General features: G+C 42.3%; 1 protein-coding gene across 1 annotated transcript; it reads left to right on the top strand.

Annotated features, from left to right (window-relative positions):
* The first annotated feature begins 5787 nt into the window (after positions 1-5787).
* Positions 5788-24125, top strand: hsd17b12b (hydroxysteroid (17-beta) dehydrogenase 12b). Its single transcript, XM_084436767.1, has 11 exons — positions 5788-6098; positions 7520-7566; positions 9532-9607; positions 12924-13031; positions 15275-15339; positions 15553-15597; positions 16777-16811; positions 17158-17239; positions 17951-18016; positions 22949-23098; positions 23916-24125. The coding sequence occupies exons 1-11, from the start codon at positions 5921-5923 to the stop codon at positions 24021-24023; spliced, it is 960 nt and encodes a 319-aa protein (XP_084292893.1). The 5' UTR covers positions 5788-5920; the 3' UTR covers positions 24024-24125.
* Positions 24126-24415: the final 290 nt, after the last annotated feature.

Here is a 24415-nt window from a genome sequence, read left to right as displayed (position 1 = left end):
ACAGGAGGGGGATTCCTATGGAGACCGCCGCGCGCTCCAGTATACCGGGGAACACCCTCCGGAATACGAGCGGCTTGGCCCCACCGGCATCCCGGGGCTCATCGTCTGGGGGGCCGCCCTCGCCGCCGGCGGGGGGCTCGGAACCAGACACGGATGAGCCCGTGCGTGGGGAGGGCCCCTGGGAGGCGGGCAACTCCCCACTGTCCTCCGAGTCACTTCCATCCCCAGAGTCGTCGTCGGTAGGCTCGGACTCGCAGGAGGGGAGAGGACAGGGGACGGTGCTCCGTGCGCGCCAGAAGTCGAGGCGGGCACGCCTGAATTCAGAGGGCAGCAGCGCGCACTGGGAGCACGGCGGGTTGGGAGAGACTCCCTCTTCAGCGTGGCTCTTCCCCAGGCACGCCACACACCAGTCGTGGCGGTCGTCCGGGTCCAAGGAACCACAGCCGCAGTCTTCGACCCGCGGAGCATCTTCCAGGAGAGGAGGGGCGGGGACGTCCATCGGGGATCCAGCAGCGTCGGAGTCCCTCAGAGGTAGGTCACCGCCGCCGTTCTTCTCGCTCTTATGCATTCTCTTCATATTTCTTTACTTCAGAAAGGTCTTCAGGTGCTTGATGACTCGTCTGAAAACGGGAGAGGAGATTGCTGGGGTTTAGCCACCTTTATAGTAGTTGGGGGTCTGTGATTGGTTAGGACGATAAGGAGTACATTTTTATCTTCAGATTGGTTGTTGGCATGCCAACATGGGTTACCAATAGGAGCGCTAGCGCCCCCCTATGGGGCGTAGCTCCACGATGTAGAACGCAACATCCCATGCTTGCTGTCCTAACTGAAACCGTTAAATTTCCTGTTCTGTTACGTCATTTGTCTATATTCCCAACTGAAGACATTTAAAGAACGAACGCCTGTTAACGCGAGCGACAGGAGGGAAATAGGAACAGGGCGAGCGTCAAAAGGGCAGTTAAAACGTTGCGCCGCTTCGTGCTGCGTTGCTCGCGTCCAGTTAGGACATAACAATAGAAAACAAAGCAATGGAACGCATTTTGTCGCTGACGCTCGCTTGCGTCGCGTGTAGTTAGGACATGGTGTGAGGCTACCGCGGCTTCTTTCTTTCATCTTTGACGAGGGGATTCTTAACTAGCTCTTCCGATAGCAAGTTTCTTGATCAATTAGCAATATTTTCTCTAGCTTAGCTAGCTTTTGACTTAATGTAATGGCAGATTTCTGTTTCAATTCTTAAGCCACTCAATGCGGGCAGTAGAAAAGTTCTGACTCGTGTCCAAGGCTAGCACAGTTATCCACAATTATGATGTAGCTCCTCACACGGACTCCAGGAGTAACGTTGATTTTCTTCTTTAATCTCTACTCAGCAGGATCAGTTACAGCAGGCTACATCAATATTGTGGATATCTGTGGAAATCTGCCATTACAGTAATACAAATTTTATTGAAAGAATAAAAATTGGTTCTCCTCTTCTGAGAGGGCCAGGAGGCCACTATCCAAGCAGTGGCCAGCAAACATTCTAGAGATGTGATATGCTTCACACACACACACACACACACACACACACACACACACACACACACACACACACACACACACACACGGGAGTTAAAAATGTATGAGATATGTTCGTAAGCAGTTTGTATGTGTTTAATAGTTTTGTCCCTGCACATTTATTTAGTAATATATAAATACACTGACTTACCTGTATTTATGACAGGGAAATAAATATTTTTGTCTGAAAACAAGGTTTTGATTTTGTGTGCATCGTATGCATTAAAATGATTTAAGTTGTCTGCAGACAAGCCCAACTCAACTGGTTATGATTTACTATGCAATCTTATGGCTGTAGGTTGCAACTCCTCAACTTCCAGTCGCTGACAGGAATATCCTAACATGCATGTCTTTGGTGGTGGGTGAAACCGGAGCGCCCGGCGGAAACGCACACAAGCACGGGGAGAACATGCAAACTCTAGGCAACCATTAAGACACTGCTGCCCAAAAGATACTTTGCCAGTGTGTACAAGTGATGGAATGCACAACTTATTGTTGAGGTGGTAACAGACATTTTATAATTGTGCTACAACTTTTTGGCCTGTGCTACGAAACCATCAACCTCTGTAGCACCAGTGCTATGAGCTAAAAAAGTTAACGTGCAGCCCTGCCCCTAGCCCTTCTCAGGAACTGTGAGTGCGCTGATGACGTAGCATCTGCTACCACAGTCCTTTCTACCAACATAGGCAATTTTGACTTTTAAATAGTCGGCAAGTTGGTGACGCTTGGCGCTCATATTTAAAAGTGTCTTTAAAAATGTTTCAAAGCCACTCACCAAAGCAGAAACGCCTATTCTAACAAACAATGGGTTTTGAAAGCTCGGCGCTACCATTAAGTGATCTTTTTAGCCGGTTTTTGTGGCATTGTCATTATTTTTCGAGGTAGTTTCGAGGATTTCCGACCAGATGGGGCGCTGTCCGCTATGCGGAGTTGTATGACAGTTGAAGAAGACTACCTCGAAAAATACACTTCATTCTGTTCACAACAACGCGATGGGCAGCCAGGAAACATAGCTCCAGGCGGGTTAGCCACGAACTTCATGCTGCAACAAGAGATCCCGCCTCTGGGTGGACAGGTGTTCAACTCGCCTGGGAGCAGATCCCCTGGAGCTATTTCGCCTGGCTGCCCATCGTGTTGTTGTGAACAGAATGAATACCACCTACTACAAACAAACCATGTTCAGTCACAATTATACTGTTAAAACTAAGATGCCTGGATAAAAAAATATGTTTTCCAACGGATATACTGTATTTGACGAAAGTAGATTAATAAGCAAGCCGCTTTTCATTGCTAACTCAGAGCGGGGAGAGCCATGAACGCACGTTTGCATTTCACATGAACGCAATCTGTTCGTGGACTACAAGAACGCGTCACTGATACTTTTGACTGCGCATGTCAATATATATATATATATATGTATATATATATATAGATATTGACATATATTCAAAGATGGCGCGGTCCTATAGGGCTTCACTTTTTCGAGCAGTCAGTGAATGGAGTGACCCTATCCAGTTCTATTAATACATCCATGGACCGCCCTCTTCAGGTGGGTGCCAAAAATTAACCAAAGTGTCCCCTCTTGGCATTACATGTTCTTTGAGCTAATTGTGTGAATGCCTTTGTCTTCAAAGATCTGTCCAACCAGATCTCATATCGTTAGTTCCATCTTTTATAAAGCTTGTTTCACATGCAGAGCAGATGAGACTAGCGGTTCTGAAATTTGGCGCGAGACAGATTATAATTTAAACTCACTAAAGAAATTTAACATAGTCGTTGTCTGTCATACCAGAACAGCATACATTTTGAGTATTGGAACAGTAATTGACAAAAATATGAACCAACCATGGAGGTACAGACCGTGTCAGTGATCCCCCGTTTGTTTGGGGGGGAGCTGTTCCACCACATTAGCATCGCATTGTTAATTCCCATATACGTTTTTCTTGATTTTTTAATCCTTATATTTCATGAATTGAGTCAAGAACCCAGCTAATCATTCATCAGACGAATCGTGACCTTTAAACATGTATATTGGAGCAAATTTTGGGGGGCAAAACAAAAAAAGGTTGTGTAGGCCTACATAAGTAGCCTATTGTAAAGGTGAATAAAACTATGCATCCCAAAAACCTTTGCTAATGATACTCGTCTCGCTCAAACAGTTTCAAACTTGCTTCAGAATCCCAACTTGCTTCTTGATGAATGTAATATTTGTCATTGTTAAGAGTTAATATTCGTGTTTTAGTTTGTGTTGTGTGTATATTGCGTGTGACATTTGCTAGCTAATGCGTTAGCCGTCAGAAACATGGTGGTGCCATGACTTCGTTCCTGACTGCGTTCACCGCTCGGATGACCGCCGTTGCCACCGGTTCTACCCATTCCCAGAGAAAGTGTCAGCAAGGAAGCGGTGGATCACATTGATAAGGCATTACTCATTTAGTTAATATGAATTTGTGATGCAGGTACATTCACACACCTAATAGCTATTATGTGAGTTGCCAGAGCTACATAGGAGCAGCTAACATTAGCTAGAACCCTCGTTAAAGATATAATATGTAATATGTGGATTATTTCCCCCATCTAGTGTCTAAAGATAAGAACTGCAACAACACAACGTATTGGTTGCCAAAATGCCAGAGAATGCACTGTTTCAGTCATACTGTGATAAGATCTTCACTCCGAGAGGAACATAACGTTACACTAATCAGTACTCACAATCAAGTATTTCAGAGTGCCATGTAATAAGTTACGTTAGATCCTGTAGTGTGGAGATAATATTAGGTCTGGCTATGCAGATTCCAAGAAAGATAAGGATAGCTAGTTAGCTAGCTTACCGGTCTAGTAGAAAAGTAGCCATGTCACCATGCGACTTTATCCCATGAAACTCCATAAACTCCGTCCAACGAGCAAAGGCTGGCCCGATATCTATCCAACTTTTGCTCCTCCTTCGGTCACTGAGCTTTTGAGATTCGTATAGCACGGTTCGCCGGGGCTCAGGCGGAGAAGCAGGGCGACGAAACTCTGCCATTTTACCAAATGTTTAGCTGAAAACAGTGAGCAGAAGTGTACGGAAAAGCTGGCGTTTTATAGTCGCACACACACTAACCAACATCTATAATGCTGCTAATTCATGGAAGTACAATGTTAGGGGGTGATCACACCTGGAAAAGACGCCAGAAACACAGACGCTTCACAGACGCTTGAACGCTTGAAACGCCTGGGCCAAATATGACAATGACGAAATGGCGCTTCTCGCGTCTGACGCTCAAAAGTTGAAAATAGTTAAACTTTTTTTTTAATTCTGCGTCTACAAACGCGCGTCAAAACTGACGCGTCTGCAAGAAAAGACGCTTGAAAGACGCCCGTCGAAAAAGACGCCGGAACGCCAGTCAGACTATGTAGTCAGTCAGAGTATGATAGGAAATCAATGGTTTTACTAGCGTCTCGTTTCTAGCGTCTTTCCCAGGTGTGATCGCCCCCTTAGCTGGCTACTGCTCATCTCACAGTGGTGAAGCTAGAATAGTACCTGGCAACCCAGCGCGCAGTACCAACGCTGTAATACTATTGGCTGGTATGATATCAACAGAGTGTCATTGTCGGCCGTCAAAATTTCATTATGTAATAATTTCAGACAAATATAATTTTTTATGGAAAAGCAATACTTTTTCTCTGCAGCCTTCGCAAAGCCCTATGGATGTATTCTTTTTGAAAAAAAAAAAAATTAATCCACATATTACATATTATACCTTTAACGTTCTTAGATCAAGAATGAATGAAACACGTCAGTCGCTCAGTAGCGCGCGCAGCCCTCAACAGGGTACACATTTCCATGGTAACAACACCGCTTGTGGGTAGTGTAGTATTTCTCAATGCTCCCGCGAATAAAACGTGATTTTCTTAAAACAAGGTTGATATCATTATGGACCTTTGGCTTCTACCATAAGGACGTCTGGTCACGATTCCTCTGATGAATTATTATCTGGGTTCATGACTGAATTCTCGAAATATAAGGATAATAAAGCCTATGGGAAATTAACATGCGATGCTAATTGGTGGAACCTCACTGGCACGATCTATAATGAACCAACCAACATGGAGACTTTTGACGGACTGAAATGTCCACCAATCACTGAACCCTAACCCTAACCCACCAATCACTGAACCCTAACCCTAACCCACCAATCACTGAACCCTAACCCTAACCCACCAATCAATGAGGACCGACGCGCCAGGGCCAGACACGGAAGTACGAGTTTGGGATTTACGGAGCTCGATGTGCATATCTCGATAGAGAGCAACACTTGGCTAGTTTGCTCTCGCCAATTTGATATCAGGAAATATTTTCGCAGTTGAGTGTATTGCAAACAGTATGTCGTTAAACTGGGAGGTTTTCCTCCGCACGGTGGAAGCGCCTCTCTTCTGGGTGGGTGCTTGGACGGTGGCCTGGGTGCTGCTGAGCTGCCTGTACCGGGGGCTCTGCGGGGTCAGGGTCTGGGGGCTGGGGAGCGGACGGCTGGTATCACCTACTCAACTCGGGAAATGGGCAGGTGAGGGGCAATTCGTTGTCTAATTAGAAGGCATAGGTCCATCTGTGCACAATGGCAGCATGATGTTGTTCATATTGCTCTCTCTCTATGTGTCTGTTGAATGTTCATCGCGTTCTTTCACCCGATCCACATTATTCATGATATTGCAACGCTATAATTTCTCTGCTCCGGTCCAAATGAATGTGCTAGCACTATTTTAATGCCATTTTAGTTAACATGACTTTTGACAATGAGTTTCTGTCTCTTTACAAATGACTGCTTTTTTATTTTTTATTTTTTTTCTTTCTTTTAAAAAATTCTTCAATCACACCCGATAACCACTTCGCCAAACAATTGAGGATGTGCTTCTGCAACAAATTAGGCTATCTGTTTGTTGGTTGTATGTTTGTTATAACGTTTTGTCCTCTAGATTTTACTTTAGTTTCATAAATTAGGTGTTGACATAGGACATAGTCTATACCCTCAGCTCAGTTTTCTTGACATGTCACACTGAAATAAGTAGGCCCTATAGGCCATTGTGTAGGCTACAGAGAATAATTGCCCAACTGTGCCTTTGGACCCTGGGCAACACAATGTGCAAGCTATAGTCACTGTTGGCTGCAGTGACTGTTTGCACATTGTGTTGCCCAGGGTCCTGGCTTACCTGCCAACTAGCTTGGGAGGTAGAGCGGCCTGCTGGGGATCGCAAGGTCTCCGGTTTGATCCCAGCTCCTGGCATTGTGCTGAAGTGTCCTTGAGCAAGACACTGAACCCTAAAATTGCTCAATTGCAGCACGATGGCGCCATACTTAGTAGGGACCGGGGGAAAAAAACAATTTTTATATTAATTGTGATTTTTTTTAATGGGACGATAAAATAAAAAAAAGTGGATTGTGTACAATTATTTGAATGCTAGTAACTGCAGCTCTAGTAAAGTAAAGTACCTACTAGATTGCCCTGACTTGCGATAAAACTGATTGTCCATCTACTATGTATTTCCAACCTGTGGAGGCTATCAAACATTTTCATCATTAAAATTCAACACAGTGTCCATTTATTGTCCCCCAACTGATGAAATCGCTGCTGGTCCATTCGTTAGTCTGTCCTATGATATGTACTAGAGCCCACCACTAAAAGTGCTAGCCACTGTTCATTTTTAACATATTGCTTTGTACACAAAAAACAATATTTTTCTCAGTTAAAGTATAGTCCATTCTACTCAGGGGCCCTTCTACTTTCCAAATCCAAGAGTTTAGAGCTGGAGCTTGCAGGGGCGATACATCATGGGTGGGGGACAACATGTTTACTCTGCACTTGTATCAAAGGCAGTCATTGGTGTTGAGCTCTGTGAAAGGGTGTCTTCAGGAGCTTTAATGCTATTTTATTCATCACATACATTTCCCGTTTGTAATGCAACCTCCCCTCCTCTGTCCCCACACTAGTTGTGACCGGAGCCACGGATGGAATCGGGAAAGCCTATGTGGAGGAGGTAAGATTCCGGGGCTTCATTTATAAATGTGCATATTACGCACAAAATACTTTCTACAGAACCTTTGGAATTTATAAAAAAAAAGAAATTCTAGCTGCTGCGCAGCACTGGATCAGTGCCGGGTGTTTTGAGGAGGAAGAGGAAGGAGAAGACAAATGACAAATACATGAGGGTCTTTGCCCGGACCCTAATTATATAAAACATCTTAAATTAAAAAATAACTTTAAAATCTTATCTGAAATCCAAACAGTACAATGCGTACCAAACAGTACGCATTACCATGTTTATTCTGCATCATGCGGAGCTTGAACTCACAACCATAGACACCAAGGGAAGGTCATGTTCTTGTTGAGTCAAGTGAGAAGCTAGCAGTTTGGCCTTGATCTTCTAATAAAACATCTTAAGCTCTACAAAGGAATATTGTCAAACAAACTTAAATCACACAAGGCATGTGGGAGCCTTCATGTACATGTAAGGGCTAGGGCTAGACGGCCATATACCACAACTCTCGAGTGAGTTATTGCTTTTATACAATGGTTACATCATCAGGAAACCTTTATGGAATAAATAGCTACTATTTCCGTGTCTTAATATAAATTTTAGTGAACTCCGCCAAGAAAGGTGGTTCCTAAAACATATCACGTTGCTATGCAGTTTCAAAGCGATGAACAATGAGCCCTAGCAACCAAAACTAATACTCCTGACCAACCTAGCTAGCCATGAACCAAGTGTAGCCTACATTTGCTGTGCAATTGTGAGTTGCAAAAGTGGTGATGATAATCCAGAGTGGTAGGCTACAGGGCGGATAGAACAACCCAAAATTGACATTGAATGTTATAATTTTTCTTAAGGAGAAACCGTAATGTAACCAAGAGATGGTTACGCAATGGAACTAACGTCTTTACAGGCAGTAATAATTGGCGCAATCATATTTCACATAGAACGGTAAAGAGGCTTTGCCTGTGGTATATCGGGAACATACAATGGCTCTTAACCAATCAGATTGCGAGGTCAGAACTACCCGTTGTATAATAAACAATATGTAGGAATTAGTTTGTTTGTCTGTGAGTCAATGATCACACAGATTTAGAACATTTATCGAATAATTAATCCTAATAATTAATTAGGAATAGGTTACAAAACCGCACCAACACACGTAGACCTACGGGTAGCTATGTTGGCTGATAATGAACAAACAGGATAATCATTTAGCCTAGCCAAATGAGTTTGAGGTTTATGAGGCCGATACCTTGTAATTTCTTCACCATGCCAGTGTAACCCATACGTTTCGGCATGCCTTGGGTGGGAATCGAACCCTCGTCTCCCGCGTGACAGACACTGTTTTAACCAGCTGCGCCAGTGAAAAGTTAGCTCTTCATTGGCGCGGGTGGACAGTATTTATACTGGGGAGTGAGTTCAACCAACAGCTTGCTACCTACTCAGGACTCACGAGAACCCAGTTTCACTCGGTTACACCAATCTTGCCTCAACCTCCGCTGCAAGAGCTTCTACTTGACACTGAATATCACTGTCATTGCCATCATGCAGTCATTATTCATGAATGGATGAATGGGGCAGTTCATTGACCATTTATAGGCAATTATAGGCGTTATAAATGGTAGAACAAGACGCGAGAACAAGACGTGCTATCACGTGCGCCAAAGTTAGGGTTGTGATTTATAATGGAAACTGGCGTGGAACTGGCATGGGACATCATATGCACTATTATGAGGCCCCTGATCTTTAGACATTTCAGGCCCTGCATGGACATAGTGAGTCACCAGGACAGTGGTATGCACAAAGAGATCAGAGTAGGGAGGTGATGAGGGGGATTCCCTGTTACACACACACACACACACATTGAAAAACAGTGACACTTCACAAACTTAAACATATAAACAACATGCACATATACAAAAAAGTTATTTTAAAGGTGTGTCTTGACATGTCTTTCTGTTTCCACAGCTCGCTCGCCGGGGTTTTGCTATTGTGCTCATCAGTCGCTCTCAGGAGAAGCTGAATGAAGTATCCAAGTCCATTGGTGAGAGAGAGAGAGCATGAGAGAGCTTGCTGCAGTGCGACCATTATGACAGGAGCTGGTGTTTTGTGCAAGCAAGGTCAAATTTCAGTGTTTTACAGATTGTGAAAGAACAGATTACAAGCTTTCAAGTGATGTGGCATACTTTGAAATCTGACAATAGCTGAAGAAGAATGTTTATTTGAATGGGGGTATAACTAAAATCAACTATCTGAGAAATCCCCCTTCAACGATCTTGAGCTTTTCCCAACCCAGAGTGAGGTAATGGGGGTGGTAACAATGGCTGGTTAACCCCGCACCCAACCACTCCCCCACTAGACTATCTGCCATTGTCTGTGGCTGTCAGTGGGGTAGTTACAGGGTCAGATGGGCAGGAGACAGTAGACCTACAAGTACAGTTTGAACTGATGGAGCACTCCTTTACACTTGTCTGGTTCATAGATACTTTATAAAAAAATAAAGTTTATTATAGATAGATAGCTATAGCTAGCATCATTACCTTGTCAAAGAAAGTAAAACATGTAATAATTTACTAAAGGCAGCGTTTCCTTAATGACAGCTAGCCTGTCATAATGTATTTTCAACTGACAACACTCATTATTGACAATTAAACTGTAGGAGTCCTAGGAATAGGAGGCAAACAACTTCTGTCTTTGATGACACAAACGTCATTCATTTTTTAGCAGTTGTTGCACTGTACCTCCATTAATACATTGGAAAATAAAGCCTGTATGAATATTAATATAATACAGCCAATTGTAAATGTTTAGGTAAAGAGTAATGTGCAATGCAGCTGGTGTGATTAAGTCAGTGAATACAAAGTACAAAGTCTTGTTCTGAGCTACTGTGGAGTTTGATGGTGTGTGATGTCTTGTGCCTCATCAGAACATAATTCTCTGATCTTCTCAGAGCGAGGCTTCTGCCTGGCCATGACCAGTGCGGGTGTGTCTTGCACAGGAAGACCATCTCTGGGGGGCAGGACATCAGCGTTGCTCAGCAGCTCATACTCAACTGTTCTGTATCACACAGTTCTTTGGCCACAACCACGTCTCTGAGCATCAAAGCTGATTAGAATAGAAGGAAGACAGTACATTAAAATATTGCCCATATTAATAAAATACTGCCATAAACAGTTGGACAATGTCTAGAGACGGCATTTTGACATGATATCCATGGTCACACCAAACAAAGCAATGGCTGTTTGTCTATAGTCAAGCTAGCAACGATTAGGATCGCAGTAGGGACTGGAGAACAGTTTTTCTGAAACAAAAAACTTAGGGTTGGGTATCATTTTGTTTTTTTCCCCGATACCTGTGCTAAAACTATACTTTTTAAACTACTGGTGCCTAAACCGATAGTTTACGTGACATTAAAGAACAGACTTTTTTATTGTTAAGGCAAATTTGAACTTGAAACTAGGTTATATTAACTGTTATGTTCATCTCACCCTCACTTCTGGAAGAACATTCCCAGTCCGTGAGCTCAAAATACCCCAATGTTTAATTGCAGTAAATATGTATTTTTTATTTAAAGTTTTTATTGCATTTTGTAAGATGACAAAAAAGGAAGGGTCCCGCACACTGTTCTTGCTGGCAAAAAACACAACTTTATTGGCTCAAATAGGCAAAAAACGACGTTTCAGTCCTCAAGACTTTCTTCAAGTTTTCTTGAAGAAGGTCTTGAGGACCAAAACTTGAAAGATTGGACAGGTTGTAAGAGATGGTGACATTATACCATTTCAAGAACTAAAAAAGCACTTTGGACTTAATGATTCTGCAGTCTACAATATCTACAGCTGAGATGAAAAAGAGAATTAAATTAGGTTTTAAAAGTGACCTGAATGAAAAACTTAGGAAAGCTGTTACCAGACAAGGAAGTGTCTCAGCCATGTATAAACTACTAAGTCTATCCCTCCCTGACAGCACAATTCCCACCAAACTACAATGGGAACGAGACATAGGTTCCCACCTTACTGTGGATCAAGGGAACTCAATATTGAAGCATTAAACATCCATGTCCAACTGTGTGAGACATAAAATGATCTAAATAAAGGTCATATACCGGGCCTATATTACACCACATAAATGTAAAAAAATGGACCCGAATGCTTCTGAATTGTGCTGGCATGGTTGTGGTAGAACTGGCACACTCGTGCACTTACTGTGCTCCTGCCCAATGGTAGAACAATTCTAGACTGAGGTGATTGAGGCTTTACAGTCGATAGTTGAAGTTCATATTCCACAGAGTCCGGTTATATGTATTTTAGGAAATAACGTAGAAAGTATAAAAGAAAGAACCAGGCAACATATTATTGCACTAGCCTTCCTATCTGTAAAGAGGACAATCCTTATGAACTGGAAAATCCATAAACCAGACAGTTTTAATAAATATAACTGGCTGAAGGACTTTGTGGACTTACTATCAGGTATCAGTGTGGCCTCAACCCTTAAAGGACAATGCTCGTTTTTGACAACCTGGACCTTGAAAACCACAACAGGCCTACGCTCTATGTAAGCACAACTAGCGATTCATCAAGACAGATTGATGAAAACAACCGTTTCGCGGCAGAAAATAGATTTTTAGAAACTGCATTCTAAGTGCCCCGACCACCGCCATTACATGGATATACTGGCTCGCGCTGGATTTTAAATTTCTTCTACATGCCTCCGAACTACACCAAAGTGATCTCGGTGAGTCAAACGTCTTATATGTCGTAAATAAGGTCCAGGTTGTCAAAAACGAGCATTGTCCTTTAAGGACTATGATAATGGGCTGGGCACCCCATTGACCCTCATCAAAGACTACAGTATATGGATATAAATTGAATAATAATTTAATTTGATAGTACCATTTGTATATAAATAAATGTGACAAACAAACAGTGTTAACCTATAACCCCCCCCCCCCCCATCCCAGGCTTGGCTCTCCCTAGGGCCACTGGGCCACCTTGTGTATCCCCCGGGAGAACGAGGCCTCCTTTCTTTGTTGTTGTTGTCCATTGTAATGTCTTGTGTTTTATTGTAATGTATGTCTTCATGGTCTTTGTCTTTTACTGTAGTATGTATTGTCTGAAAAAATCTGAACTATAATAATAATTATAATTATTATAATAATAATTAAAAGAAAGGCCGTTTATACTACCCAGCATTTTGATATGACCGTCAATACTTTGTTGACCTCATGAAAACAGTTTGGCTCATCTTTACCTCTACTAGATAGGTGTGCCTACTGTAATAACATGGCCACAGAGTTTATGTTAGTGAAGAGGGATTTTTTAGTCATTGTGCTACAAATGAATGTTTCTTTTTTTTCCCTTAAGAGAGTACATGTGGTGTGGAGACTAAGACCATTGCAGCGGACTTCAGTGCTGCAGACATTTACCCTCAGATCGAAGCTGGCCTGGCTGGACTGGAGATTGGAGTATTGGGTAAGCATTGGAGTATTGGGTAAGGATTGGAGTATTGGGTAAGGATTGGAGTGTTGGGTAAGGATTAAGGATTGGAATGTTGGGTAAGGATTGGAGTGTTGGGTAAGCATTGGAGTATTGGGTAAGGATTGGAGTGTTGGGTAAGATGTTGGGTAAGGATTGGAGTGTTGGGTAAGGATTGGAGTATTGGGTAAGGATTGGAGTATTGGGTAAGGATTGGAGTATTGGGTAAGGATTAAGGATTGGAGTGTTGGGTAAGGATTGGAGTGTTGGGTAAGGATTGGAGTGTTGGGTAAGGATTGGAGTGCTGGGTAAGGATTGGAGTATTGGGTAAGGATTAAGGATTGGAGTGTTGGGTAAGGATTGGAGTGTTGGGTAAGGATTGGAGTGTTGGGTAAGGATTGGAGTGTTGGGTAAGGATTGGAGTGTTGGGTAAGGATTGGAGTATTGGGTAAGGATTGGAGTGTTGGGTAAGGATTGGAGTATTGGGTAAGGATTGGAGTGTTGGGTAAGGATTGGAGTGCTGGGTAAGGATTGGAGTATTGGGTAAGGATTAAGGATTGGAGTGTTGGGTAAGGATTGGAGTATTGGGTAAGGATTGGAGTATTGGGTAAGGATTGGAGTGTTGGGTAAGGATTGGAGTGTTGGGTAAGGATTGGAGTATTGGGTAACGATTGGAGTGTTGGGTAAGGATTAAGGATTGGAGTGTTGGGTAAGGATTGGAGTATTGGGTAAGGATTGGAGTGTTGGGTAAGGATTGGAGTGTTGGGTAAGGATTGGAGTATTGGGTAAGGATTGGAGTGTTGGGTAAGGATTGGAGTGTTGGGTAAGGATTGGAGTGTTGGGTAAGATGTTGGGTAAGGATTGGAGTATTGGGTAAGGATTGGAGTGTTGGGTAAGGATTGGAGTGTTGGGTAAGATGTTGGGTAAGGATGGGAGTATTGGGTAAGGATTGGAGTGTTGGGTAAGGATTGGAGTGTTGGGTAAGGATTGGAGTGTTGGGTAAGGATTGGAGTGTTGGGTAAGGATTGGAGTGTTGGGTAAGATGTTGGGTAAGGATTGGAGTGTTGGGTAAGGATTGGAGTGTTGGGTAAGGATTGGAGTGTTGGGTAAGGATTGGAGTATTGGGTAAGGATTGGAGTGTTGGGTAAGGATTGGAGTGTTGGGTAAGGATTGGAGTGTTGGGTAAGGATTGGAGTGTTGGGTAAGGATTAGAGTATTCGGTAAGGCTGTGACAACCCTGTCACTGAAAATGTAGGTGTAATGTATATATTTAAATAATATTTAGTATATTTGTAGACTGTTAAGATTCAGATACCTTTATTTTTACGTTCTTTCTGTACAGGGGAGTAAGATTCGTGGGTTCTGGCTCCTCAACCTTGCAGCAGCAACAACATAATAACAACACAAGATACAGTAATGACAGTAAAGTCAGTATAATACAGCCTAATAGTAATAAAGACAATAGGAATAAAATAGTGCAAAACGGCATAATAGAAGTCCATAGTGTACATCAAGTATGGTGCCTGATGGAAAAAAACTGTCCCTATAGGTCCAGGCCTTGAGGCTGTGATACTGTAGGCCAGATGGCAGTAGTTGTAACAGGCCATGGTTGGGGTACCTGGGGTCTTTGATGATCCTGCGGACTTTGATGGCACTCTGACTGTTGTATAACTCCTGGATGGAGGGAAGTACACACCCACTGATGTGTTGGGCAGACCGCACTACCTTCTGCAGCGCTTTGCGGTTGAGGCCAGAGTTGTCAGTAATCAGGCCTATTACTGTACCATTGTGTCATCTGCAACCTTGATCACCCTGGTGGAGCTGTGCATGGCTACGCAGTCGTGGATGTACAGGGAGCAGGGGAGAGGGCTCAGGACACAGCCCTGGGAGGCTCCTGTGTTGAGGGTCAGAATGGCAGAGGTGTTGGAGCCCATCCTCACCACCTGGCAATGGCCCAACAGGAAGTCAAAGATCCATAAACATTAAACAACATTAGACATTGTGATATTTGATTAACACCTGGTGTTTCAATGCTATTTTATTTGCAGATTGTTACAGTATTATATATATATAATATAGAGTAAGAATTTCAGGACATAGTTTTCATGTCTTTGAAGTATCTCAGAGGTTGACTCACTACATCAATTTATCATTCTCATAACTGATTGCAGCTACTTTCAGGTTAGACTGACTGTTCTTCATTGCATATTTTGACTGTTTTATTCTCCTGTTGTCCATAGTGAATAATGTTGGAATCTCCTACTCCTACCCAGAATTCTTTCTCAGCGTTCCCAATCTGGATAGCGTGAGTCTCTATGGTCATGCCCATGCTTAAGTGTCTAGGTCAAAATACTGTATTAAATGACATATTACACGTACATGCAAACATCCACACACACACACACACACACACACACACACACACACACACACACACACACACACACACAGTTACTTAAAAATATACAGTTAACAAATTAATCCATTTTAATTTGAAATGTCTCTTTTTCTCTTTCAGTTCATAGACACTATGATCAATGTCAACATCACATCTGTTTGTCAGGTCAGTGCTTACTGTGGGGTTAGAGGATCCTCAGGGGTGCAAACTTGTCACCTTTTGGTCAAATTTGCTCTTTTGAATCCAAAATAGCTAATTTGTGTGATTGGTGTAGATCTGGTGAGTTTTTGATATGGGGGGGACAGAATGTCAGTTCACGGTGAGATCTCGGTGGAGTGGAAGGATTTGAATGTCTTGACCCAGACTACAAGGATGTCTCACAAGCGCACTACTGCTCACTCCAACTCCTGCACGTTTGTACCGTTTCCTATCCTTATGACTGTTTCTAGAGTACAGACTGAGTTGGGAAAGAAGGCCTTTATGTTTTCTACACCATCTGCATGGAATAGCCTGCAAAATTAAATTAAACTCCAGGATCTAGTCACTCTAAATGAATGTAAAGTTGTGGTGAAATATAAACTGACTCTATTGATACTTGTAATTGTTTTAATTGAAATGGAATTATATGGCTTCTCTGTACTTTTACTATACTATGGCACTTTTGAGTTGATCCATTGATTTTAATGTGAGTGTGTACAGGGCCGGACTGGCCATGTGGCGTACCGGGCAAATGCCCGGTGGGCCGGACCTACTTGTGGGCCGATCTAAAAAAAAAAAAAAGAGCTAACGAACGGCCCATAGAGCAGGGACAGCGGCCCATTGGTCCATCCTCTATAGTGACACTGGGCTGGCCCAATCATATGTAGGCCCCACCCCTCCCTCTGTTAGTTTCAGGTGTCAAGAAATCGCGCAGCACCCCCCCCCGTCAACAAATCGCGCAGCCCCCCCCCCCCGTCAACAAAACGAAACTGAAGGTGTTCCATCTCACCGCGTCGGCTCGGCTAGTGGCCTGACTGGGGCTACATTTCCCGGCAGGAAATATTCACCCAGTCCAGCCCTGTGGGCCGGTCTGGGCCAAAAATGCCAGGGCCGATTTTTTGTCCCAGTCCAGCCCTGAGTGTGTATGAAACTGTTTGTACTGCTGCCATTCTAGGCCATGTCGTTCTTGAAGAAGATATTTTAATTTCAATCGGCCTAAACCTAAAGGTTCATGAAAAAATATTGATCCATCACCCTCTTTTGCATGTTTTGTTCGTTCCCAAAGCAACAGTAAAACACCCACACTTTCCGTTTTTCTTACCACCCTCTCATTCAGTATTTCTCTCTCCTCTCCTCTCTCTCCAGATGACACGTTTGGTGCTCCCCCGGATGGTGGAGAGGTGAGTGGAGAGTTCTTGGGAAATGAGGAATAAGAGAAGGAGAAAGCTGTTAGCTTTTATTGTTCCCTACCCACTGTGCCTTACTGTTATTCAGATTCATATTATTTTATTCATAATGATGATTAAAACATGTGCTCATCCTAAGTGCAGGGTAACCAACCTTAAACTAGCATTACAGCAAAAACAAAAATATATGGGTGAGATTACTGTAATGTTGGCACTGGGCTACAACCAAATGCTGCAAATCCTATTCTGATTGGCCCCTTCAGATGTAGATAATCTAACCATCAACACTTATCAACTGCACATGTCAGATGGAGAGCTATATGTCTGTTTTGTTTTCCAGGAAGAAGGGTGCCATCCTCAACATTTCCTCTGCCAGTGCGATGTACCCTGTTCCCCTCCTCACTATCTACTCTGCCTCCAAGGCAAGTGAAGTTCGTTTCCAAGTATCTATCGTGTTCCACTTAGTGGGGCAGTTTTTTTGCATGTTTCTCACCAGTTGCTTATCAACCATGGTAAGACACTACGTGTCAATCATTTAATTTACTTTATTTAGCACTGGACAATGTGCAATTGAAAACAACATACATTCCAAGCCTGAAAAGAAACTAGTATTGCCATCTGACAGCAGCCGCTGTTTAGTTGACACACTTATCCTCGTTCAAGAAAGTGGGTAGAAGAACTTGATTCTCCAAGCTGATTGAAGAAGAGCTTGATTCTCATACTGTATATGTTATCTTTATACTGTATATGTTATCTTTATACTGTATATGTTATCTTTATACTGTATAGATTTCTACTTGTGTAATTTCTTAAATTGTGTATTGTAGTTATCTGTAATGAGCACAAATCGGAGCAGCATTTCACTGTAACTGTAGGCCTACATTACAGTACATGTGACAAATAAAATATTATGAATCTGATCTGGTATGATCCAACCTCAGCCTATTAAAGCAGTATAAGGCTCACACAGTATACACATTTCTGACTCCCATGCACAATTTGTACATGTATGATATCTCTCTTTCATACTCAATCACACAATAGATTTAGAATACATACATGTGCATCTAGCAAGTTGGTTTCTGGGTCATTGCTCTATTTCGATTCTGTAAGTCATATCATCTCACCCACAGGCATTCGTGGACTACTTCTCCCAAGGGCTAGATGCTGAGTACCAGAGCAAAGGGATCATCATCCAGGTATAACAGGCTCAATGCTGTTTTGAGCCTCATCGTTGACTTAAAGGCAGCGACTGCCTTAAAAGCGCTTCCCACCCCCTGATCCAATTGCCGCAACCCGTGACTTTCATTGGAATCAATGGGCTGCCATCCATCCTTGGCTAGCATGTATAGCTTGATTATAGATGGCTAAACTGACTCAAATCAACAAAATGTTACAACTGTTAATACTTCATCAATTTGCTAAGTAGCTAATGATACACACTTGTGAGTTCTTCTTTTGCTAAGCAGGTTCAAGAGAACACGCATGTATATATAATACTCAACACTCATCAGCTGTGCTCCAGAGAATGCACTCAGTCCTTACAGACACCCTACCTCTGGGCATGACCAAAAAGTTGATGGGTGGACACTGAGCTAGTAATGAAATATAACTCATCTACTCAACCAAGATGGCACCGCGAATGGCCGCTATGGTGCTCCATGTTCTGTTATTTTTTGGTTTAATTTAGTGTTTTGCGACCAGTCCGGGAATTCCCTCACCAATGTCATTGGCCGCGTTTCCCGATAAAGAACCTTCTTAAGGAACCCTTCTTAAGCAACCCTTTGTATGGGAGTTAAGAAGTACTTTGGAGTTAAGTGCTTGTTACTCGTTAGGGAAACCCGACCATTGTCATTTATTTTTTTATGTCAATGTTATTTTATTTATATAGCACCATTCTTGCAAATTAATGTAGCAGTTTTTTCCATAAAATTAAATGGATCAAAACATAAATCATAAAAATATATTTAAAAAAAAAAAAACAATCAAGTAAAATAATTAAAAATTAAAAAATATTTTTTATTCTATTTTACACTATTAAAACCGAGAATGCAAATTTAAAACACTAGGATATTAAGACGCTACGTGGTAAAAGCAATGTTAAAAAGGTATGTTTTAAGATCTCGCTAAAAAGTTTCCACGGACATTCTCAAGTCCTCTGGCAGGGTGTTCCAAAGGCAGGAACTGAACTGAAGGCTGCCTTCCCATGCCTCTTAGTCCTGTTTCTAGGAACCATTAAAAGCTCAGTGCCAGAGGACCTGGGGGACCTAGGTGTATATGTATTTTAAATGCATATCTGATATGTATTTAGGTGCTTGATTGTGTAATGACTTATAGTGGCTAATAAATGGCTAATAAAATAATCTTAAAATCTATTCTAAAACTGACAGGTAACCAGTACAGTAATTTTAAAACTGTGTGATGTGAGCCCTCCTTTTGGTCTTTGTTAGAACACATGCTGCAGCATTTTGAATCAGTTGGAGTTGACTAATTGCCTTTTTTGGTAGGCCAGACAGGTGATAAAATGAGGTCCTTCTTACATTTTTATATGGGCTTTATTTTCTGAGAGGATCACATCGTTATTGTGGTTAATTACAATGCAGAGGACGAGTACGCTATCGTCTACTCGCCACAGATAAACAATATAATAAACCATAGCTTTTTAAACCATTTGGTAAATAGCCCAGCCTATTATTAATGACCAGATTAGCTACACAGGGGACAAAAGGGGAAAAGCACCAACAAACTCCCCTTTTGCCTCAACTCGGATGCTCGTCTCATCATATGTTAGAGTAACGTTAGTGAAATTAAATTGGTAGACTTCTAGTTCATCAAGCGGTCATTAAAAATGATCAAATGTTAAGAAGTGGACATCATTGTCCTTCGGCCTACAGAATCTAGGTTTTATTGTTTGTAGTCGAATGGTGTCGTATAGCCTGGTGGTATGTAGCTAGCGAATATAGCTAGAGGTAACAGCATGCATCCGTGGAGATAATAACATGTGCCACAGTGGCATCGAGTGTGGAAGGTCCAGGCTAGCCAGCTATATGTGAGGTTGCATAGCGCCGTCAACAGCCCTCGTTCTCTAGCCTGCCGGCTTGCTCTTAGCAGAGCTAATTTGCATATGAAAAAAATAGTGCTCAATCCGATCTTGTGGTCAACGGAGGGGTATAGAGGCATGCTAGAACGCTTATTCTGAGTGGTTTTGGGGACCCCAAAGACATATTACATTTTTGAAAATTATATAAAAACACCATAATATGCATGATGCATAATAGGACACCTTTAAGTTCAATTTAACATAAATGCTCATAAATCAAAATTGGCAAAAAAAATGTAACCAAACTTGGTGAAGTGGAAACGTGTTCTGTGGAGTGCGAATCACGCTTCTCTATCTGGGTTTGCCGAATGCCAGGAGAATGTTACCTGCCTGACTGCATTGTGCCAACTGTAAAGTTTGGTGGAGGAGGGATAATGGTCTGGGGTTGTTTTTCTGGGGTTGGCCTAGGCCCCTTAGTTCCAGTGAAGGGAAATATTAATGCTTCAGCCTACCAAGACATTTTGGACAATTATGCCTCTAACTTTGTGGGAACAGTTTGGGGGAGGCCCCTTTCTGTTCCAGCATGACTGTGCCCCAGTGCACAAAGCAAGTCCATAAAGGCGTGGTTGGGTGAGGTTGGTGTGGAAGAACTTGACTGGCCCGCAAAGAGCCCTGACCTCAACCCCATCGAACACCTTTGGGATGAACTAGAACGGAGATTGCGAGCTAGGCCCAACATCAGTGTCTGACCTCACATACATATACACACATATACATACACACATGCACACCTCCACAACACTCAGAACGATCATTTCAATTCAAATCTTAATTTATACTTGTGAAGCACTGAGGTTTCCCTCATTTACAGTGATGAGTTTACACAAAGACACAAATCAACAAAAAAAATGCAATGTACAATAATAATAATAATACCGGTAATAATAATAATAATAATAATTTCAAACAGTTACAGGTTGAAGTACATAGGTCTAGAGCCATGGACTTAAACTCTGTGACTGAAGGAAGGATCTCAAGCTTTAGAGTCTGTTGTAAGGTATTCCAAGTATAAGGAGCATAATGGGAAAAAAAAGCAGCCCTTCTAAGTTAAGAATGCACTTGAGGAACCCTGAGAACAAGCCGATCATTAGATCGGGTCTGGTGGGTGCCAAGGCTCCAGTCCAACAGAGACGAGATGTAAGGTGGAAGTTTACCAATAATGGCTTTGAAAATAAACAAATATCAGTCATAGTTATGCATTAGAGAAAGAGATGGCCTGCCCACCTCATGATAAAGAAGTGTCATACTGTATCTATCACCCGTAATAAATCTTAGGGCGGAGTGATAGACTGAGTCCAAGGGTTTCAAGGTTGTCACAGAAGCATGTCTATAGATAGTGTCACCATTGTCTAATTCTGATAGAATCACGTCTCCTGTGTGATGGGTACACAGAGAAGGTCTCGTTGGCATCCATCAGGGCCCGTATTTTGCGTCGGTACCAACTCCTTTGCATTGAAAAAAGCAGCGCGCCTTCATTGTTTACACGCGTCCAGATTCGGTCATGCTCATATTGGGTCGCCGTTGTTATTTGGCCAGAGCACCAAATAATCAGTAGCGCCTGTATGGCAAATGCAATGCGCTGTTGCGGCTCCATTGTAACAGTGATTGCTCTAATTATATGTGGTTAATGATAGATTTTCCCTCTTATTTTTTCCAGCCAATAGATGAGCAACCTGTATGACCGCTTGACATTTGTTTACATGTGTTGGTTCGATGACACAAATGACCGTGTGAATGCGAACCAGACCAAAAAAAACTGCAACAATGTTGCAACTTCACTCATTTGGTCTGGTCCTTGGTTCGGACTTTCTGGTGTGATCGCAACCTTAGATGCTCAGTAAAATACTTGCATTTGCTAGTATTTTACTGATATAATTTTCATGGGAAGAGAGGGGGTGGAGCCATGAGGCTTTGGCTCTTCAACGGCTCTCCCGAATGTAATTGGATCAGAACTATTCTCTGAAACAGCCTTGAGAAAGTAATCTCGCTTAGCTTTTTTTAACATGTTTCTAAGCTGCCTGAATGTATGCCAGTTTTAATCAGTCATTTTTATCTATTCTTCTCAGATCTATTCTTTAAACACATCAGCTTTCAGAGTTCCTGAATGTACCCCACCAGGGATTATCCTTAGCTTTTACTTTTTTTTTTAAGGGAGCATGTTTTTTTTTGCATGGCTGTAAGCCAGTGCACCTAGGATAGCATTTGTCTGGTTATCACTCCCTCCCTCCCTCCCTCCTTCCGGTCAATGTTGACCTGCATTTCTCTGTTGGCACCACAAGATGCAGTAGTCCCAGCACACACAAATAAAGAAGGACACCAAAATTTACCCGCCGATCTCCACTGCACAAGAAGAGTAGTGGTCAGAACATTGGACTCCCACCCGGGAGGTTCAAGACCCGGTGGGGATGACTTTATGTTATCATCAGTGTAACTGCTTTAGCCACTGACCGCTACCATTAATGTTATGGAAGCTGCTGCTAGTTGTTGTGAGCTCATAAGCTAACTGTCTAGCCTGCTCTTATTCTGCTGGATTAGCATTGGAAGCATTGGAACTGATGTGTCCAGGCGACAAAACCTTAATTTAATAAATAAAAATCTTAATTTATCAGAAATTTCATGTCATTTCAATTCACAGCTGTTTCAGTGGTATGACTAGCTTCTGTCCTACCAGTCCTCAACAGAAACAAGCCAGCCATGCACATAAGCCAGGCTTAACCTGGCCTGGTTTGCTAGAGCGTTGAAAAATTATTTAGTTATAGTTTATTTTAAAAGTTAATAAGCATCGTCGTACCTGAGGAAAAAAAACAGGTGTTTAACAAATATTTTCAGCATCGTTGTCTAACAAAATTAAGATTGTGTTCTTCATACAGTATGGTGGAGTATGTAATATAAGGGACATCCTTGTAAGTGAAAATATACTCCTCTTCTATGCCCCTCACGGGTTAGACTAGGGAGTGGGAACCGACCAAATGTCAATACCGTTACTTTCTCACTCAAGTTTGTTAATAACCAACCCTTGTGTCTTCTTCAGAGCATTTTGCCGTTCTTTGTGGCCACCAAGCTGAGCAAGATCCGTCGGGCCACACTTGACAAGCCCAGCCCAGAGTGCTATGTGGCTGCACAGCTCAGTACTGTAGGACTGGAGAGCCGGACCAATGGCTACTTTCCCCATGCTGTCATGGTAAGAGTATGAGTTGGTATGTGTGCGCATGGGTGAGTTAGAACCATGAAAAGCTTTTTTGGTTCTCTAAAAATAATGCCTAGGGACCGTTCGAAATTTATGGAGGGGATCACTGGAGGAAAACAGGAGTATTATGCTTTTTACTTTTTAGTCCAAGGGATGGTTACTGTTTTAAAAAAAAAAAAAGAAAAGAAGTGAGTCCAGGGGAGAGTCATACAAATTTGAATCGATCAAAAATAAAATAGTTCTTCAGCTTTTCGGAATTCACTAAGCTGTTTTGTATGAGCCGGTGTAGGCTATTGTTTCTCTTTGACTGCCCTATTGGCGAATCAGTGGCGCTCTGCTGGTGATGACGGGGAAGATTTAACAGAACAGATACCGACATGCAATGTGTTTTCAGTGTGTAGAACAGACACTAACATGCTGTCTGTTTTCAGTGCATTTTTCTGTTGCAGGTCGCTGCTGCGTGCTTTCACTTCTTTCATTCGCTACTGAGTAACATGTAACTACAGTAACATGTAGCCTATAACGTAATCAGTATAATAAGCAAAACTAGTAGCCACTTTAAACCTGTGCTGACTCAAAAACAGAAGACCTGTGTCCTTATTTCAAGTAACACATTAAAATGAATATTGCCTATTTGGTGGAGGAGGGTCAATTTTTTTTCCCGATCACTCGGGGAGGGTCAAAGAAAAATATATTTCTGTCAGAGGGAGGGTCGTGCATTTTTATTTCCGAGCACTCTAAAGTCCTCCAGTGAGCACCTCCCATAACATTTGATCGGTCCCTTACTAATGAGTGTGTTCCTTTTCCTCAGGGCTGGGTGACGACAGTTCTGCTTCCTGCCAAGCTCCTCAACAGCTACCTGATGGGAATGGGCCTGTCTCAGCGTGCTCGATACCTGAAGAAACAGAAGCAGGGTTAGATGCTCTCAGAACATGGATGGCCAAAGACCAGGAATAATATGGAACCATCCACTCTGGGCCAGGCACTGCTGTACTAACTGCAATTAAACAATTTAAATGAGTTTTGCTTGTGGGCAGGTATTGATAGCTTCACTTACAAAATACCACAACACAGTTCATGGTAGTTCTTCTATGAATTACAGGTATGTATTATTCATAATTGCTTAAGTTGAATTCTTTGAGAACTAATAACCAAATATTTTAAAAGGCAAAATGCTTTGAATTTGTTTCATAAGCCCTGTCCGGATGGGATTAGTATTTCCTGACAATGTCGGTAATGCATTTGTAATCATAGCACCTAGGGAATTTAACTGCCAATAATAATAATGATAATAATAATAAATAACATTTT

The sequence above is a fragment of the Borostomias antarcticus genome (genome assembly GCF_949987555.1).
Source record: "Borostomias antarcticus genome assembly, chromosome: 4".
In the NCBI taxonomy this organism is placed as follows: domain Eukaryota; kingdom Metazoa; phylum Chordata; class Actinopteri; order Stomiiformes; family Stomiidae; genus Borostomias; species Borostomias antarcticus.
This window is presented reverse-complemented; position numbering and strand designations above follow the sequence as displayed.

Coding starts and splice junctions, on each gene's coding strand:
- hsd17b12b (XM_084436767.1), top strand. CDS start 5,921: ATGTCGTTAAACTGGGAGGTTTTCCTCCGCACGGTGGAAGCGCCTCTC. Junction 7,567..9,531: donor GGAAAGCCTATGTGGAGGAG/GTAAGATTCCGG, acceptor CTGTTTCCACAG/CTCGCTCGCCGGGGTTTTGC. Junction 23,099..23,915: donor ACTTTCCCCATGCTGTCATG/GTAAGAGTATGA, acceptor CCTTTTCCTCAG/GGCTGGGTGACGACAGTTCT.